Genomic DNA, 19164 nt, shown 5'->3' with positions numbered 1-19164 from the left:
ACTAGTGCCTCCTTAGCACCAGCTGAAAATAGAACCCGTACTGTTAATGCAAGCAGCACTGATGGATGCCAAACACTATGTATGCGCAGTCCAAGCAGTCTCTCTGCTGATCTCCACTGCTGAGCTGTCTCCATATCATCCAACTGTCCTGTCCCTGCCCCTGCCCCTTCAACACAAACACACACACCTAATTTATAGTAATGTGAATTCATAAAGGCAATAATACAATAGACAGCTGTTGGGGAGAGGAGTGGGTAACAGGGGAGCTATTATACTGTAGGTGGAGAGACTGAGAGCACAGTCAAGGCTTTCTTGAAAAGCTCGTCAGCTCTATATGTCTGTTGTCACCTGCTCTGAAGCACTAGGCGGAGAGTGCTGTTCCAGGGGTGGGCAGCGGGCACAGTACCATCCAGCCCCCCACCTCATCCGATAAATGTCTAGTTAACACACATTGGCAGGCTGCTGGGGGGAGGAAGGAGACAGGGGAGGTAGAGAATAGGGAAAACTAACCAGAGAAGAGGCCAGGTAGAGAAGAGAGTGGTGGGGGATGAGAGGAGAAAGAGAGAGAAAAGAGAGAAAGAAGAGGAAAGAGGTATTAACAGAAGGGAGGGAAGGATGAGGATAAGGGAGGAGAGCAGAAAAGAAGGATGAAGAAGGAGAGGGGGGAGGGGCTCACGGCAGTGGATAGGAGACACATTAACCTTTATAAATGTTGACAGAAATCATCCAGCTGGGAATCATGTTGTGCATTCGCTCTAAAATGCACCCGAGCAGAAAGGAGTGGATAGAAGAAACCCTGAGTGGTCATAATTCTTTAGCCACCTATAGCGAGACTAAAAGAGTGAGAGCGAGAGAGAGACGAACAGACATTCAGAAAGAAGAAAGGAAGAGACGGAGAAAAGGAACATGCAGAGTCTGGCGAAATCGGACACGGAGAGAAACACGGCTACAGGACCCACACAAAGCTCCCACATTGATCTGCCTCTCTACCCCCTGCAATACTGAACACACAAAGACATAGAATCAATGATCCTATGCAGACCTCCATTACACCACTGTGACCCCTCTGTTCTGGCCAGCCAAGCTGAATATGGAGCCATTGATGTCTGCAGGCAGCCTTTTGTCCTGGTCAGCACAGCAGACATCAACAGGCACTATTCAGGGCCACAGGATGTCTGCTCTGACAGGTTTGAGTATAATAATGGTCAACATTTTAACAATTAAATAATAACCAGGGCATTGATGAGAAAAAACATGTACCTGCTAGCTATGTGATATTCAGACAAACTTGTCCCTGCTAGCTATGTGATATTCAGACAAACTTGTACCTGCTAGCTATGTGATATTCAGACAAACTTGTACCTGCTAGCTATGTGATATTCAGACAAACTTGTACCTGCTAGCTATGTGATATTCAGACAAACTTGTACCTGCTAGCTATGTTATATTCAGACAAACTTGTACCTGCTAGCTATGTGTTATTCAGATTGAAACATGTACCTGCTAGCGATGTGTTATTCAGACTGAAACATGTACCTGCTAGCTATGTTTTATTCAGACTGAAACATGTACCTGCTAGCTATGTGATATTCAGACTGAAACACGTACCTGCTAGCGATGTGTTATTCAGACTGAAACATGTACCTGCTAGCTATGTGTTATTCAGACTGAAACATGTACCTGCTAGCTATGTGATATTCAGACAAACATGTACCTGCTAGTGATGTGATATTCAGACTAAAACATGTACCTGCTAGCTATGTGATATTCAGACTGAAACATGTACCTGCTAGCTATGTGATATTCAGACAAACATGTACCTGCTAGCGATGTGATATTCAGACTGAAACATGTACCTGCTAGCTATGTGATATTCAGACTGAAACACGTACAGTGGTTCCTCCTCTACAAGTTGTGTTATACTGCTGTCGCAGCACGTCCTTTAATTCTCAGCCATTTTTTCTGTTACTGCAAGTTATTGCTAGTTTGACCACCAGAGGGCATCTTTGAGAAGCATTTCATAGTTAAAACCTTTTTTGTAATAATATGGGATTTATTTAAAGAAATTTGGCTTAATTAATTAGATTAATATTATGGTGTTTCTATAACCCTCAGAGTTTCCGTTATAATGGAATGGAAAATATGGCGATGTTCAACATGACCGTCAGGAGTAGGCTACGGGATTGGAAGATTCTAAATTGTTCGCCTTCATTAGACAACTTTGTTCCAATATTTCTGTAAATCAGTAGTATTTATTCCCATAGTAATTCATTATGTATCCATAACTAAATCAACATCTGCATTTTGAAAGAGTATTTTTTATAATTATTTTATTAACAAAATGTGTTTATTTGTATATTAGGCTACTGTGCAGTCTACAATACATACGGTAGTAAACATTGGAAAGTGCCTAATTCCTTACATAAGGGAGAGCAGGCCATGTCCGTACTACAGAATGCAGGGCACGCGGGAGACCGGGTTCAAATCCCTGTTGGGGAGGAAGGAGTAGGCTGTCCTTGTAAATCGGAATTTGTTCTTAACTGATTCCATATGTGTTATTTCATAGTTGTGATGTCTTCAATATTATTCTACAATGTAGAAAATAGTAAAAATATAGAAAAATCCTTGAATGAGTAGGTGTGTCCAAACTTTTGACTGGTACTTGCTTAATTAATTTGATTAATATTATGGTGTTTCTACTCCATGAAAAACCCTCTGGGATTCTGTTAGGATGGAGCGGAAAATATGGCAGTGTACAACGTGATATCCGGCAGTACAGTACTGGGCTATTTAGCTAAAGAATCCCTATGTCGTGCTTGTCTCAGAGCAGCACAAAACAGTGCTAAAATAGTTGTAGGCTTTTGCTTCTAACTTCAATATGCTCTTTAAATAAATAAGACCTACACTGTTTTTTAACAGTATATCTAAAAATATTGTATTCAATTAGGTGACTCTTCGCCAATAATTACATTTAGAGGATTGGAGGACCCTATTTTAATATCTAAGGGGAATTTTCCGTTAGATATTCTAAGATATTCTCACAGATCCTAAGGGTTTTTTAAATAATTCTAAATTAAGGAATAATAATCTTTTTGTTTAAAAAGTAAAGATATTTTGGAGATTTCCTTTTTATTTAACCTAGAGTGAGCGAGAAAAAGGCTATTCTTGAACATGGGGTGAGACATTCCCACTAATTTGTAATTAAAGCCAATTATTTAGAATTATTTATTTCTGGAGAAACGTAACTTGATTATTTAGTAGACCTCACTTGCTTATATTCAGTCAACACCTATTTTAGAGAATTTCATGGAATATTTGAACATTTTCGTTTCTACATACTCGTCTCAGAGCCGCGCGAAACGGTGCTGAAATAGACGGCCACAGCGGGAAGGCTATGTACTCTGTGCCCACTCGTGGTATCTCTCTTCGGTTACACATCCATGGAATAGCAGAACAGCATAACGGTCCAGGCGGCCCTTGCTGTGCCTGGTGAGCAGTTGGTCAAGTTCTGTTGTCAGAAGAGGAGTGATAATGTCAGAGTGAACCGAAAACCTGATGAACCCGCCACGTACTGTATGCTGACTCTGCCTGTCGGAGGTGGAGTTTCAGAGCTCACAGGTGTGCCTGGCTTGGATTGTGACTCCATCTTCTACCTTGCCCTTTTCAACGCGTGAGTGAGTCAATGATTATTCAAGCCACTGACTCACTGATGAATGAAGATGATGAGGGATCGGCAAAGGCAATCTGTAATCTGCGGACATCACGGCTCAGTAAGAAATGTTTTATATGCTATATATATATATACACATTTCTTACCGAGCCATGATATCCGCTTGTTTTGTACTGTTCTTTTGACCCAAAGATTGGTATGACAAACAAAGAACTTTGCGCCCTGAAGGCCCAGGCATGGATCAAAGCTGGCGAGACATTCAATAACGTCATCTTCACAGATTAATCAACTGTGGCCCTTGAGCAATTTGCTCAAAATTGCTACAGAAAAAAATTAAGAAGATCAAGAAGACTAACGAAAGCATAACGATGTTGATGAAGTAATGCTGTTTTAAGTTAGAAATGTAACACTTTAGAATACTTAAGCATGGAATACATTGCAAGTTGAGGGATTTTCACAACAGTAGCCAGGCTATAAAAAGTCTATTGCCCTGCTAATAGGAATAATTTGCATGATGGCTACATTCTTTACTGTACCCATAATGTCACACATAATTTGTATCTACAATTACTTTTAAGAGTTTTCGAATTACAAATGTGCGCTTTCTTTTTAGTTACATTGTTTTAGTTCGAACGCGCAGACTTTTTTCTTTAAATGATTGTTTCATGTTGGATGCTACATTTTGGACCAGTTGCAATTGTAAGTAGGCCTAATAAAAATAATCCTACTTCTATTAGGCTGTTAAGCCTCGTAGCCTACCTCAGCCAGTTAAGTTGTTTTATATAGGTCTAGGCTCCGAAGAAATAGACTCCAAAGAAGCCCTCTTGTTGTTTGTAAAGTCAAATTCAAAATTCAAAAAGGCAGTCGCACATCTGAGCTATCTTTTTTTACAGGTGCATGGCAACAGCCGGATAAGATGAGGAAAAAGAGGAGGAACCCGCACACAGCTCTGGATCGTATCACTGATCTTTACGTATCGGCCTTAATCACAGCTTTTGTGAGTTTTTCAAATTAGCACCCTTATGTAGACCTAGCCACACCCACATCCGTTCCACGCATCGAAAGGGGTTGGAGGCGAAGGAAAAACAAATAAGTGCTACCAAATATAACAATATGCATTTCATAAATATTCAAATTAAGTGTGTACATAAAACATATTAAACACGTCTGTAAAACCACAATGAGGATCTCAACCTACCAAGCAAGTTTTCATAAATCATTGGGTATAGTGTAAGAAAAATGTCAGAGTAATCTGAAATAGGGGCATAATTAATGTTCAAATTTACAACATAACATACATAGGCAGTTCATCATTAAGACCTTTAGGAAATAATGTCTGGGGGGTGAAAATCCCAAAACATTCTGGCTGATTTTCTTGTGGCTGGCAGTTGGCATGGACCAATTTATCACGTAAATAAAACATTCCAGTGTTTCTTGACAGCATCTCCCACTTTTTGCGAGTTCAAAGTATATGTAGTTGTGAACATTACAGAGTGTTCTTTAGCTTTTTAGAGGGTCTTTTTTGTAGCAGTTCATCTCCTGTTTACCCCAATGGCAAATTAAGAGCTTCATCCACACATTGTGGAGAATATCCTATTCTTAGAAACCTATTGCGCATCTCCGCTGCTTTTTCTAGATAGTCCTGAAAATTATTTGTTGCAAGTTGGGGAGGGGAGGGTTCACACCTAGCTCGGCTATTAGAGAATTCTTTAGTAAAGGTTGAATAGTCTATTGTTCAGCTAATAGCCCATCCTGCTACGCTTGTGAAAAACGAATAATAATACTTTTTCTCCTTTCAATGTTAAAGATTACAACTGCAAAAGTGTTTTTATCCACAATCGGCCCCAACCCCAATTAATACATTTGGGCACAGTCGATAGCGTGCTGGACTTCGGGCTAGAATGTTGAGGGTTTGAAACCTGCTCCCTGCTTGCTACAATGAATGAGTTTGATACACCTGGTATTGGATATGGCTGAAAAAAATAACTTTCTAAATAGTGATTTTCGTAAAAGGATATGCACAATCGTTACCCGTGACGCTGGGTAACTCTAAGTCCCGCGGTGTAAGCTCACAACTTTTAAAGGAGGAGCCACTGTACCTGCTAGCTAGATGATATTCAGACTGAAACAGGTACCAGCTCAGAGGATACCTATGTGTGATAGGCATCCTCTGAGTCTGTCATTTAGAACAAAAATATTGGCTGCAGCAATCACGTTGCTAGAACATTTTACAATCCTACCATAAGAAATAACTGTGGTTTTTCAAACATCACGAAAACGTTATAGTCTTTGATTGACTAATTTACAAAAAGTACAAATGATTACTGAAATGTTAGAAATCCTAATGCTTTTTTTAAACTGTAATGGTAATTATTTCTGCAGCTTTGCAAACGTAAGAACGTTACAGCTCTTTAGGGATTTCCAGATGAAGCATTACTAGCGATACGTTGGGCCATGTGGTGGAGCTGTTAACGTCATAAAATTCGCCATCGTAGAAGACAGCCCTACATTCTGGGATGTCAAATCAAGATTGAGCGTCCTAGCAGAAATCTGCTGATTGGATTATGGTTAACCAAATAAAAGTAATTTCCATCTCCCCATGTCTCTCTGTAGCATCAATACCATCTATCAGTCCCTGATGTGAGTGTGTTGTTTGATGTGGGTGTGTGTGTGTTTCCATCTCTCTTTCAGTGTGTGTCTTTGTCTATATAATACATTTACCAGGTAAAAAGATTGGGTGTATTGTTTAGAATACTGAAACAAGCCCAGTGGCTTCCAACCGCCAAGGCCAAGTGATTCTGTTTGTGCTCTTTCAACCTTTTCCAATGCTATAAACCCTCATGATTCTGTGAGCTGGAGAGGAGCGTGTCAGCTCTAGCTCTACAGTGAGCTGGAGAGGAGCGTGTCAGCTCTAGCTCTACAGTGAGCTGGAGAGGAGCGTGTCAGCTCTAGGTCTACAGTGAGCTGGAGAGGAGCGTGTCAGCTCTAGGTCTACAGTGAGCTGGAGAGGAGCGTGTCAGCTCTAGCTCTACAGTGAGCTGGAGAGGAGCGTGTCAGCTCTAGCTCTACAGTGAGCTGGAGAGGAGCGTGTCAGCTCTAGGTCTACAGTGAGCTGGAGAGGAGCGTGTCAGCTCTAGGTCTACAGTGAGCTGGAGAGGAGCGTGTCAGCTCTAGCTCTACAGTGAGCTGGAGAGGAGCGTGTCAGCTCTAGCTCTACAGTGAGCTGGAGAGGAGCGTGTCAGCTCTAGGTCTACAGTGAGCTGGAGAGGAGCGTGTCAGCTCTAGGTCTACAGTGAGCTGGAGAGGAGCGTGTCAGCTCTAGCTCTACAGTGAGCTGCAGAGGAGCGTGTCAACTCTAGGTCTACAGTGAGCTGGAGAGGAGCGTGTCAGCTCTAGCTCTACAATGAGCTGGAGAGGAGCGTGTCAGCTCTAGGTCTACAGTGAGCTGGAAAGGAGCGTGTCAGCTCTAGGTCTACAGTGAGCTGGAGAGGAGCGTGTCAGCTCTAGGTCTACAGTGAGCTGGAGAGGAGCGTGTCAGTTCTAGGTCTACAGTGAGCTGGAGAGGAGCGTGTCAGCTCTAGGTCTACAGTGAGCTGGAGAGGAGCGTGTCAGTTCTAGGTCTACAGTGAGCTGGAGAGGAGCGTGTCAGCTCTAGGTCTACAGTGAGCTGGAGAGGAGCGTGTCAGTTCTAGGTCTACAGTGAGCTGGAGAGGAGCGTATCAGCTCTAGGACTACAATGAGCTGGAGAGGAGCATGTCAGCTCTAGATCTACAGTTAGCTGGAGAGGAGCATGTCAGCTCTAGGTCTACAGTGAGTCAGTAGTACTGTATAGTCACCAGAGCAAAGTGTTTTCCATAAAGCCTGACATTATGACTCATATTCAGTTTAGGTATAATATAACCCAGGCGTCTAAATAGCCCCGGTTGGACTCCAAAATACCTGGATTATACAGAGTTGTTTTGAAGAGTCATTTCAATCTTTCTGTGTGGAAGACATTCACATGAGGCCTGTGTTGTGAGGAGTTTCATTTGTATAGCAAAGCCAGTAAATGTAATCTAGACAACAAAGATATGGAGGACACCTTGGCAAACAGAAAATACGAAACACACACACACACACACACACACACACACACACACACACACACACACACACACCTTTTCAGTGATGATCCGATCCACACACTGTTTTCCTGTCAGTGGCAGGTTGCATGTGTCCAGAATCTTGAATTTTCCTCCCTGACAAAGAACAAAGGAAAAAGAGAGAGAGCAAAGGTTATGTTAAAGGTCATACACAACGACCCAGTTGAACTGGCATGGTGGAGAAATTACAAGAGATTGTTATAATGCCATATACTCCCATTACAGGTCATAGGACTGGACAACCACAATACTCCCATTACAGGTCATAGGACTGGACAACCACAATACTCCCATTACAGGTCATAGGACTGGACAGACACACTACTACCATTACAGGTCATAGGACTGGACAACCACACTACTACCATTACAGGTCATAGGACTGGACAACCACAATACTCCCATTACAGGTCATAGGACTGGACAACCACAATACTCCCATTACAGGTCATAGGACTGGACAACCACAATACTCCCATTACAGGTCATAGGACTGGACAACCACAATACTCCCATTACAGGTCATAGGACTGGACAGCCACAAATACTCCCATTACAGGTCATAGGACTGGACAACCACAATACTCCCATTACAGGTCATAGGACTGGACAGCCACAAATACTCCCATTACAGGTCATAGGACTGGACAGCCACAAATACTCCCATTACAGGTCATAGGACTGGACAACCACAATACTCCCATTACAGGTCATAGGACTAGACAGCCACAGCCACAAACACTCCCACTACAGGTCATAGGACTGGACAACCACAAATACTCCCATTACAGGTCATAGGACTAGACAGCCACAGCCACAAACACTCCCATTACAGGTCATAGGACTGGACAGCCACAATACTCACATTACAGGTCATAGGACTGGACAGACACAAATACTCCCATTACAGGTCATAGGACTGGACAGCCACACTACTACCATTACAGGTCATAGGACTGGACAGCCACAATACTCCCATTTCAGGTCATAGGACTGGACAGCCACACTACTACCATTACAGGTCATAGGACTGGACAGCCACACTACTACCATTACAGGTCATAGGACTGGACAGCCACACTACTACCATTACAGGTCATAGGACTGGACAGCCACACTACTCCCATTACAGGTCATAGGATTGGACAGCCACACTACTCCCATTACAGGTCATAGGACTGGACAACCACAGCCACAAATACTCCCATTACAGGTCATAGACCTAGATAGCCACAAATACTCTAATTATAGGTCACAGGTAGAGCTGTGACGGTTATGGATGGACCGTCATGAAAATAAAAGTCAAAACTGTTTACATAGGCCTACATTAGGATTTTTCTTAACTTTATTTTCATGTAGATCAGGTATTCCCAAACTGGGGAATGCTTACCCCCAGGGGTACGCCAAACAGTTCATTTAGTAAGGCCCGTGTCCATAGAGACACATACCGGCTCTACTGGTAGTACTGCTACAACCAGCAGTGCTACACCTGCACCTGTCGACAACACAAGTGTCTCCTGACCCCTCCTGTCTCAGCCTCCAGTATTTATGCTACAGTAGTTTATGTGTCGGGGGGCTAGGGTCAGTTTGTTATATCTGGAGTACTTCTCCTGTCCTATTCGGTGTCCTGTGTGAATTTAAGTGTGCTCTCTCTAATTCTCTCTTTCTCTCTTTCTTTCTCTCTCTCGGAGGACCTGAGCCCTAGGACCATGCCTCAGGACTACCTGACATGATGACTCCTTGCTGTCCCCAGTCCACCTGGCCGTGCTGCTGCTCCAGTTTCAACTGTTCTGTCTTATTATTATTGGACCATGCTGGTCATTTATGAACATCTGAACATTTGGCCATGTTCTGTTATAATCTCCACCCGGCACAGCCAGAAGAGGACTGGCCACCCCTCATAGCCTGGTTCCTCTCTAGGTTTCTTCCTAGGTTTTGGCCTTTCTAGGTAGTTTTTCCTAGCCACCGTGCTTCTACACCTGCATTGCTTGCTGTTTGGGGATTTAGGCTGGGTTTCTGTACAGCACTTTGAGATATCAGCTGATGTACGAAGGGCTATATAAATAAGTTTGATTTGAAGTTGTTCTGCTTCAACGAGCACATACAATGCTAGGATCAGTAATTCTACATTTGTTGTTAGCCCAGCTAACATGGACACTGATAGTTGTGAATCTGATACAGCTGAAGAGCTACTGACCCCTTACCCAGGAAAGCACCGAACAACAGACAGGGTCATTGGATCATCGAAGAGGCCAAATATGATGAGAACCACATTGATTTGGGGTTCACTTATGTTGGGAGTAGTGCCTTTCCTCAGCCACAGTGTGTTATTTGTGCTAAAGTACTGTCTCACAACTCAATGAAACCTTCACTCTTGCACAGACATTTAGAAACATAACATGCCCATTTGAAAAATAAACCACGAGAATTAAGACGACTTTTGAGTAGTAAGACATGAATAAAAGCAACATTAATATGAAGGGGCTAGAAGCGTCTTGTATGGTGAGCTACCTAGTGGCTAGGACAGGCAAGTCCTATACTATTGTAGAGGACTTCATTCTTCCTGCTGCCACGGCTATGACCGGGACAATGCTGGGGGAACAGGACAAAAAAACTATACAGACAATTACTTCATCAAACAACACTGTTTCACGACACATCAGTGACATGGCAGGAGATGTTTTGAAATAATTACTGCTTCGCATACAAGCCAGTGAATTCTATGTGTTACAGCTGGATGAGTCAACAGACATGGAGGACCTGACACAGCTCCTGGTATATGTCTGTTACAGCTGGATGAGTCAACAGATGTGGTGGGCCTGACACAGCTCCTGGTATATGTCTGTTACAGCTGGATGAGTCAACAGATGTGGTGGGCCTGGCACAGTTCCTGGTATATGTCTGTTATAGCTGGATGAGTCAACAGATGTGGTGGGCCTGGCACAGCTCCTGGTATATGTCCGTTACAGCTCGATGAGTCAACAGACGTGGAGGGCCTGGCACAGCTCCTGGTATATGTCTGTTATAGCTGGATGAGTCAACAGAGGTGGAGGGCCTGGCACAGCTCCTGGTATACTGTATGTCCGTTACATTTATGGGGGATCAATTAAGGAAGACATCCTCTTCTGGAAACCACTGGAAACCAGGACACCAGGACAACAGGAGAGGATGTTTTTTAAGTACTGGACAGCTTTGTGACATCAAATGGACTTTGGTGGTCAAGATGTGTTGGTGTCTGTACTGATGGATGTGTTGGTATCTGTACTGATGGATGTGTTGGTGTCTGTACTGATGGATGTGTTGGTATCTGTACTGATGGATGTGTTGGTGTCTGTACTGATGGATGTGTTGGTGTCTGTACTGATGGATGTGTTGGTATCTGTACTGATGGATGTGTTGGTGTCTGTACTGATGGTGCAAAAGCCATGACAGGGAGACATAGTGGAATGGTAAAGTGCGTGCAAGCAGTTGCTCCCGAGGCCACTTGGGTACACTGCAGCATCCACTGAGAGGGAATGCCTCAATTTCAATAAATGTTTTTTTAAATTGAGAGACAAGCTTTAAGTTTTCTTTACTGGCCACAATTTTCACTTGTCTGACCTCTTGCATGATGATGAGTTTCTCACACGACTGGCCTACCTGGGTGATGTTTTTCCTCGCCTGAATGATCTGAATCTAGGATAACAGGGACTCTCCGCAACTATATCCAATGTGAGGGACAAAATTGAGGCTATGATTATGAAGTTGGAGCTCTTTTCTGTCTGCATTAACAAGGACAACACACAGGTCTTTCCATCATTGTAGGATTTTGTTTTGAGTGCAAATGAACTCAAGCTTACAGACAATGTCAAACGTGATATACCGAAGCACCTGAGTGAGTTGGGTGCGCAATTATGCAGGTACTTTCCCGAAACGGATGGACACAAACAACTGGATTCGTTATCCCTTTCATGCCCTGCCTCCAGCCCACTTACCGATATCAAAACAAGAGAGTCTCATCGAAATTGTAAGAAGCGGTTCTGTGAAAATTGAATTTAATCAGAAGCCACTGCCAGAGTATCCTGCCTTGGCAAATCGCGCTGTTAAGACGCTGATGCCCTTTGCAACCATGTAACTATGTGAGAGTGGATTCTCAGCCCTCACTAGCATGAAAACTAACTACAGGCACAGACTGTGTGTGGAGAATTATTTAAGACTGGGACTCTCTCCAATACAAACCCAACATCGCAGAGTTAAGAGCATCCTTTCAAGCACAAACTTCTCATTACCTGTGGCGAGTTATTTACAATTTTCGTTTAACAGATAAGGTTATATATGTAAGATGGCTAAATAAAGAGCAAAATTATTGATTATTATTATATTATTATTTTGTGCTCTGGTCCTATAAGAGCTCTTTGTCACTTCCCACGAGCCGGGTTGTGACAAAAATCCACACTCATTCTTACGTTTAATAAATGTATCGTATAGTGTAGTGTGTGTGTGGCAGGCTTACAATGATGGCAACAAAAAAAACCATTTGAGAGTGCGCTGACCCTGGTGCTAGAGGAGGTACGCAGCTGGAGGTTGAATGTTTGAAGGGGTATGGGGACTATAAAAAGTTTGGGAACTACTGATGCACAGTTGAAGTCGGAGGTTTAAATACACCATAGCCATTTCACGTAAATACATTCATGATTTCTTGCTCAAAGCGGGTGGTGGTTCGTGTGCAAAGTATGTGGTTATTGTAGGTGAGAGTAGTTACTGAATGTGGCAATGCTAAGTGTCTCTGTCCCTCCATCTCTTCATTAACAAGCATCCATGTTGTTGTCATTCCGCTAGGGACCCGTTTTCAGCGTATTACTTCTCCAGTCAATAACCAGTGTGTGTGTTTATCCTGTGTTCCCATTTAATTAGCTAGTAAATACATAATTAAACCAGTTTGTGTAGTACTGAATCATTAGTAAGGCTCAGGTTTTTGCAGATGCAAGGAGGTTACGACTGTTCAGAATGATGATATGATACGAGGTTATGATTAATAATAAATAAATAAATAAATAAGTTGATGGGTAAAGACGTTTTAGATTTTAAATCGGGAAATGGTAACTCTTTAAAGACCTGTTCTCGCAGTACCCCAGATCCTAATGAGTTAATTGTTAAACAATTATGACCATAGCAGCATGGTTTGTGACGTTATGCAAATATTTGGGAAAAGTGAGAGAAAACCCATCGAACTTGGTTTGAATGGTTTTGTGCATCAAAATGGGATTTGTATTATATTTTTTTATATGCAGAAAAGCCAACAAACAAGGGAAAGGCAGGCATATATCTTTATTTTGACTCTGTTCATGTTGGGTCAATACGAACATGCGACAAATCCTCTCCAACCTGGCAATTCTTCATTTAAAAAAAATCATATTTATAAGTAATAACTTAAATAATAATCAGTGGTTAAACAAAAATACTTTAAAGTACTACTTAAGTCATTTTTGGGGGTATCTGTACTTTAGTTAATTATTTATTTAACTTTATTATTTAACTTTTACTTCACTACATTCCTAACGAAAATAATGTACATTTTACTCCATACATTTTCTCTGACACACAAAGGTAGTCGTTACATTTTGAACGCTAATCAAGACAGGAAAATGGCCAAAATCACACACTCATCAAGAGAACATCCAAGTTCTACTTTAGAAATTACATTTACTTTTAATACTTAAATATATTTAAAACCAAATACTTTTTGACTTACTCAAGTAGTATTTTACTGTGTGACTTTACCTTGAAGGTATCTTTACTTTTAATCAAGAATGACAATTGGGTACTTTTCCCACCACTGAAAATATTAATGAAATGCCATGATAATAACGAAGTGTAATGGCTTGTTTCAAATAGTTTTTATTAAAAAGCATATCCATGTTAACATATGTACAAACATAATTGTGACCTCCCCCTGAACGGTTATGTCGGTGACCATTTACATTGGCCTGGACAGCCAGCAACTTCCACAAATACTTATATTACAGGCCATAGGCCTGGGCAGCCATGGCAACAAACACTTCAATTACAGAGGCTTTTTCAGGGAATTGCATTTTACTTCCATAATCAGGTTGGTGTACTGCTCCAGTACGTGTTGGAGTGGATGAGAGCATTAGACCATCTGAGCACCTAGGCGCCTATAGGGAGCTCTGGGACTGTCAAAGGCATAATTTAAAATCATGAATTCATCCATTACTGGAATCAAAAGCTTATTAGAGGAACTGACTCTTCACAATCAGAGAGGTTACAGTATAACACAAAATATATTTCTTAAAAATGGAGCACATACAGTGCCTTGCGAAAGTATTCGGCCCCCTTGAACTTTGCGACCTTTTGCCACATTTCAGGCTTCAAACATAAAGATATAAAACTGTATTTTTTTGTGAAGAATCAACAACAAGTGGGACACAATCATGAAGTGGAACGACATTTATTGGATATTTCAAACTTTTTTAACAAATCAAAAACTGAAAAATTGGGCGTGCAAAATTATTCAGCCCCTTTACTTTCAGTGCAGCAAACTCTCTCCAGAAGTTCAGTGAGGATCTCTGAATGATCCAATGTTGACCTAAATGACTAATGATGATAAATACAATCCACCTGTGTGTAATCAAGTCTCCGTATAAATGCACCTGCACTGTGATAGTCTCAGAGGTCCGTTAAAAGCGCAGAGAGCATCATGAAGAACAAGGAACACACCAGGCAGGTCCGAGATACTGTTGTGAAGAAGTTGAAAGTCGGATTTGGATACAAAAAGATTTCCCAAGCTTTAAACATCCCAAGGAGCACTGTGAAAGCGATAATATTGAAATGGAAGGAGTATCAGACCACTGCAAATCTACCAAGACCTGGCCGTCCCTCTAAACTTTCAGCTCATACAAGGAGAAGACTGATCAGAGATGCAGCCAAGAGGCCCATGATCACTCTGGATGAACTGTAGAGATCTACAGCTGAGGTGGGAGACTCTGTCCATAGAACAACAATCAGTCGTATATTGCACAAATCTGGCCTTTATGGAAGAGTGGCAAGAAGAAAGCCATTTCTTAAAGATATCCATAAAAAGTGTTGTTTAAAGTTTGCCACAAGCCACCTGGGAGACACACCAAACATGTGGAAGAAGGTGCTCTAGTCAGATGAAACCAAAATTGAACTTTTTGGCAACAATGCAAAACGTTATGTTTGGCGTAAAAGCAACACAGCTCATCACACTGAACACACCATCCCCACTGTCAAACATGGTGGTGGTAGCATCATGGTTTGGGCCTGCTTTTCTTCAGCAGGGACAGGGAAGATGGTTAAAATTGATGGGAAGATGGATGGAGCCAAATACAGGACCATTCTGGAAGAAAACCTGATGGAGTCTGCAAAAGACCTGAGACTGGGACGGAGATTTGTCTTCCAACAAGACAATGATCCAAAACATAAAGCAAAATCTACAATGGAATGGTTCAAAAATAAACATATCCAGGTGTTAGAATGGCCAAGTCAAAGTCCAGACCTGAATCCAATCGAGAATCTGTGGAAAGAACTGAAAACTGCTGTTCACAAATGCTCTCCATCCAACCTCACTGAGCTCGAGCTGTTTTGCAAGGAGGAATGGGAAAAAATGTCAGTCTCTCGATGTGCAAAACTGATAGAGACATACCCCAAGCGACTTACAGCTATAATCGCAGCAAAAGGTGGCGCTACAAAGTATTAACTTAAGGGGGCTGAATAATTTTGCACGCCCAATTTTTCAGTTTTTGATTTGTTGAAAAAGTTTGAAATATCCAATAAATGTCGTTCCACTTCATGATTGTGTCCCACTTGTTGTTGATTCTTCACAAAAAAATACAGTTTTATATCTTTATGTTTGAAGCCTGAAATGTGGCAAAAGGTCGCAAAGTTCAAGGGGGCCGAATACTTTCGCAAGGCACTGTATATATACATATACACACACACACACACACACATAAAGGACATACAGTTGAAGTTGGACGTTTACATACACTTAGGTTGGAGTCATTAAAACTTGTTTTTCAACCACTCCCCAAATGTCTTGTTAACAAGTTTTGGCAAGTCGGTTAGGAGGTCTACTTTGTGCATGACAAGTAATTTTTCGAAAAATTGTTCACAGACAGATTATTTCACTTATAATTCACTGTATCACAATTCCAGTGGGTCAGAAGTTTACATACACTAAGTTAACTGTGCCTTTAAACAGCTTGGACAATTCCAGAAAATTATGTCATGGATTTAGAAGCCTCTGATAGGCAATTTGACATCATTTGAGTCAATTGGAGGTGTACCTGTGGATATATTTCAAGGCCTTCCTTCAAACTCAGTACCTCTTTGCTTGACACCATGGGAAAATAAAAATAAACCAGCTAAGACCTCAGAAAAAAAATTGTTGACCTCCACAAGTCTGGTTCATCCTTGGGAGCAATTACCAAACGACTGAAGGTACCACGCTCATCTGTGCAAACAATAGTGCGCAAGTATAGACACCATGGGACCACGCAGCCGTCATACCACTCAGGAAGGAGACACGTTCTGTCTCCTAGAGATGAACATACTATGGTGTGAAAAGTGCAAATCAATCCCAGAACAACAGCAAAGGACCTTGTAAAGATGCTGGAGGAAATCGGTACAAAAGTAAAGTGGTGATCCTAACTGACCTAAGATGGGGAATTTTTACGAGGATTAAATGTCAGGAATTGTGAAATTGAGTTTAAATGTATTTGGCAAAGATGTATGTAAACTTTCGATATGTATGATGTCCTAAATATAGCTGATCTGGAGACACTCCTATAGACAACACTGGAACAGGATTGGGATTGCTTTGGATGCACGCACGTGCACACAGACACATCTTACCTTAGCGGAGTGCTCCATGGTGACGACCACCTTGGTTCCAGCGCTGGCCACCAGATCCATGGCTCCACCCATCCCCTTCACCATCTTACCCTGAAGGATAAACAAAGCAATAGAGTAAACAATAGAGCCCAGGGGTACTCAAAGTAACATCTTCCACACACACCAACAGCAACAGCCAAAAGAGTAAGTTACGTATTCTCCACACATGCCACCAGAAACAGCCGATACAGAAAGTAAAGTAGCGTATTTTCCACACATGCCTCCAGTAACAACTGATACAGAACGTTAAATAACACATTTTCCACACATGCCTCCAGTAACAGCCGATACAGAACGTAAAGTAACGTATCTTCCACACATAACACCAGTAACAACCGATACAGAACGTAAAGTAACGTATCTTCCACACATGCCTCCAGTAACAACTGATACAGAACGTAAAGTAACGTATCTTCCACACATGCCTCCAATAACAACCGATACAGAACGTAAAGTAACACATCTTCCACACATGCCTCCAGTAACAGCCGATACAGAACGTAAAGTAACGTATCTTCCACACATGCCTCCAGTAACAACTGATACAGAACGTAAAGTAACGTATCTTCCACACATGCCTCCAATAACAACCGATACAGAACGTAAAGTAACACATCTTCCACACATGCCTCCAGTAACAGCCGATACAGAACGTAAAGTAACGTATCTTCCACACATGCCTCCAGTAACAGCCGATACAGTATGTAAAGTAACGTATCTTCCACACATGCCTCCAGTAACAACTGATACAGAACATAAAGTAACGTATCTTCCACACATGCCTCCAGTAACAACTGATACAGAACGTAAAGTAACGTATCTTCCACACATGCCTCCAGTAACAACTGATACAGAACGTAAAGTAACGTATCTTCCACACATGCCTCCAATAACAACTGATACAGAACGTAAAGTAACGTATCTTCCACACATGCCTCCAATAACAACTGATACAGAACGTAAAGTAACGCATCTTCCACACATGCCTCCAGTAACAGCCGATACAGAACATAAAGTAACGCATCTTCCACACATGCCTCCAGTAACAGCCGAAACAGAACATAAAGTAATGCATCTTCCACACATAACAACCGAAACAGAGTATTTTGCCAGTTGTTTGCATTTCTCTTACGTAGGCCTGAGCATAGCTCTCTTTCCAATCCAGAGACTAAACCAAACTGGCACTGTATACAGTAATGCACTGTAGAGAGAGGCATATTAACAGTCTGCCCAGTGGGGAATACAACTGAATAAACACTGTATTACTTCAGAGTCCAGCCCCAGCCAGCTTATTTCTTGTTAATGGACACAGTGAAAACACGAAAACACACACACACACACACACACACACACACACACACACACACACACACACACACACACAGTATTGAGGTCTGCATTCAATACAGACTAGAGAAAACATTTGTTTCCAAAACCAGTGAAGAAAAATCTAATTAGAACATCAAAATTGGATTGCCAAGTGGGAGAAAAATTATACGCAGGTCTCTCATTTCTCTGTGTCCAATGAGCTTTCCTGGCATGCACATGCCCAGGGAGTGAGATGACTGAAAAACCCATTTAAAAGCTGCTTCGCTCATCAATCACAACTGCCTGCACGGCACTCTGTTGAATATCCAGAGGATATATGGTTGGTATGTGTGTATACAGTCTGTCAGTATTCCTTACAGTATAAGAATACAGTATGCATTAGAGTTTGGGTGAGGTAGAGAGTGAGAGAGGATGGGAGGGAGGGAATGAATTTCACCCAATAAAGTTGTTCCCGCTCCAGATCTCTTCTTTATTCCTTGTCACACTGAATAAATGAAAGCAACACATAGGAAAATACATTAGGTTGAGCAAACCTTCTGAAGCAGGTGTGTTCTACTCAGTTTTTCACAATTCCTGACATTTAACCCTAGTAGAAATTCCCTGTCTTGGGTCAATTAGGATCACCACTTTATTTTAAGAATGTGAAATGTCACAATAATAGCAGAGGAAATGATTTATTTCAGCTTATATTTCTTTCATCACATTCCCAGTGGATCAGAAATTTACATGCACTCAATTAGTATTTGGTAGCATTGCCTACAAATTGTTTAACTTGGGTCAAATGTTCTGGGTAGCCTTCCACAAGCTTCCAATAATAAGTTGGATGAATTTTGACCCATTCCTCCTGACAGAGCTAGTGTAACTGAGTCAGGTTTGTAGGCCTCCTTGCTTGCACACGGTTTTTCAGTTCTGCCCACACATTTTGTATAGGATTGGGGTCAGGGCTTTGTGATGGCCACTCCAATACCTTGACTTTGCTTTCCTTAAGCCATTTTGCCACAACTTTGGAAGTATGCTTGGAGTCATTGTCCATTTGGAAGACCCATTTGCGAGCAAGCTTTAACTTCCTGACTGATGTCTTGTGATGTTGCTTCAATATAACCACATCAT

General features: G+C 41.8%; 1 protein-coding gene across 1 annotated transcript in view; it reads right to left on the bottom strand.

The window, feature by feature from the left end:
• Positions 1–19164, bottom strand: part of LOC139389850 (succinyl-CoA:3-ketoacid coenzyme A transferase 1, mitochondrial-like) — a 112560-nt gene that overhangs the window by 11889 nt on the left and 81507 nt on the right. Inside the window, exons 14-15 of the mRNA XM_071136826.1 lie at positions 16687–16776; positions 7828–7908 (exon numbers count right to left, since the gene is read on the bottom strand). Coding sequence (XP_070992927.1) covers positions 7828–7908; positions 16687–16776 — 171 coding nt within the window. The remainder of the gene's footprint in view (positions 1–7827; positions 7909–16686; positions 16777–19164) is intronic.

This window comes from Oncorhynchus clarkii, chromosome 30 (assembly GCF_045791955.1).
Source record: "Oncorhynchus clarkii lewisi isolate Uvic-CL-2024 chromosome 30, UVic_Ocla_1.0, whole genome shotgun sequence".
Classification (NCBI taxonomy): domain Eukaryota; kingdom Metazoa; phylum Chordata; class Actinopteri; order Salmoniformes; family Salmonidae; genus Oncorhynchus; species Oncorhynchus clarkii.
Note: the sequence above shows the minus strand (reverse complement) of the source record. Positions and strands in the feature narration are given on the sequence as shown.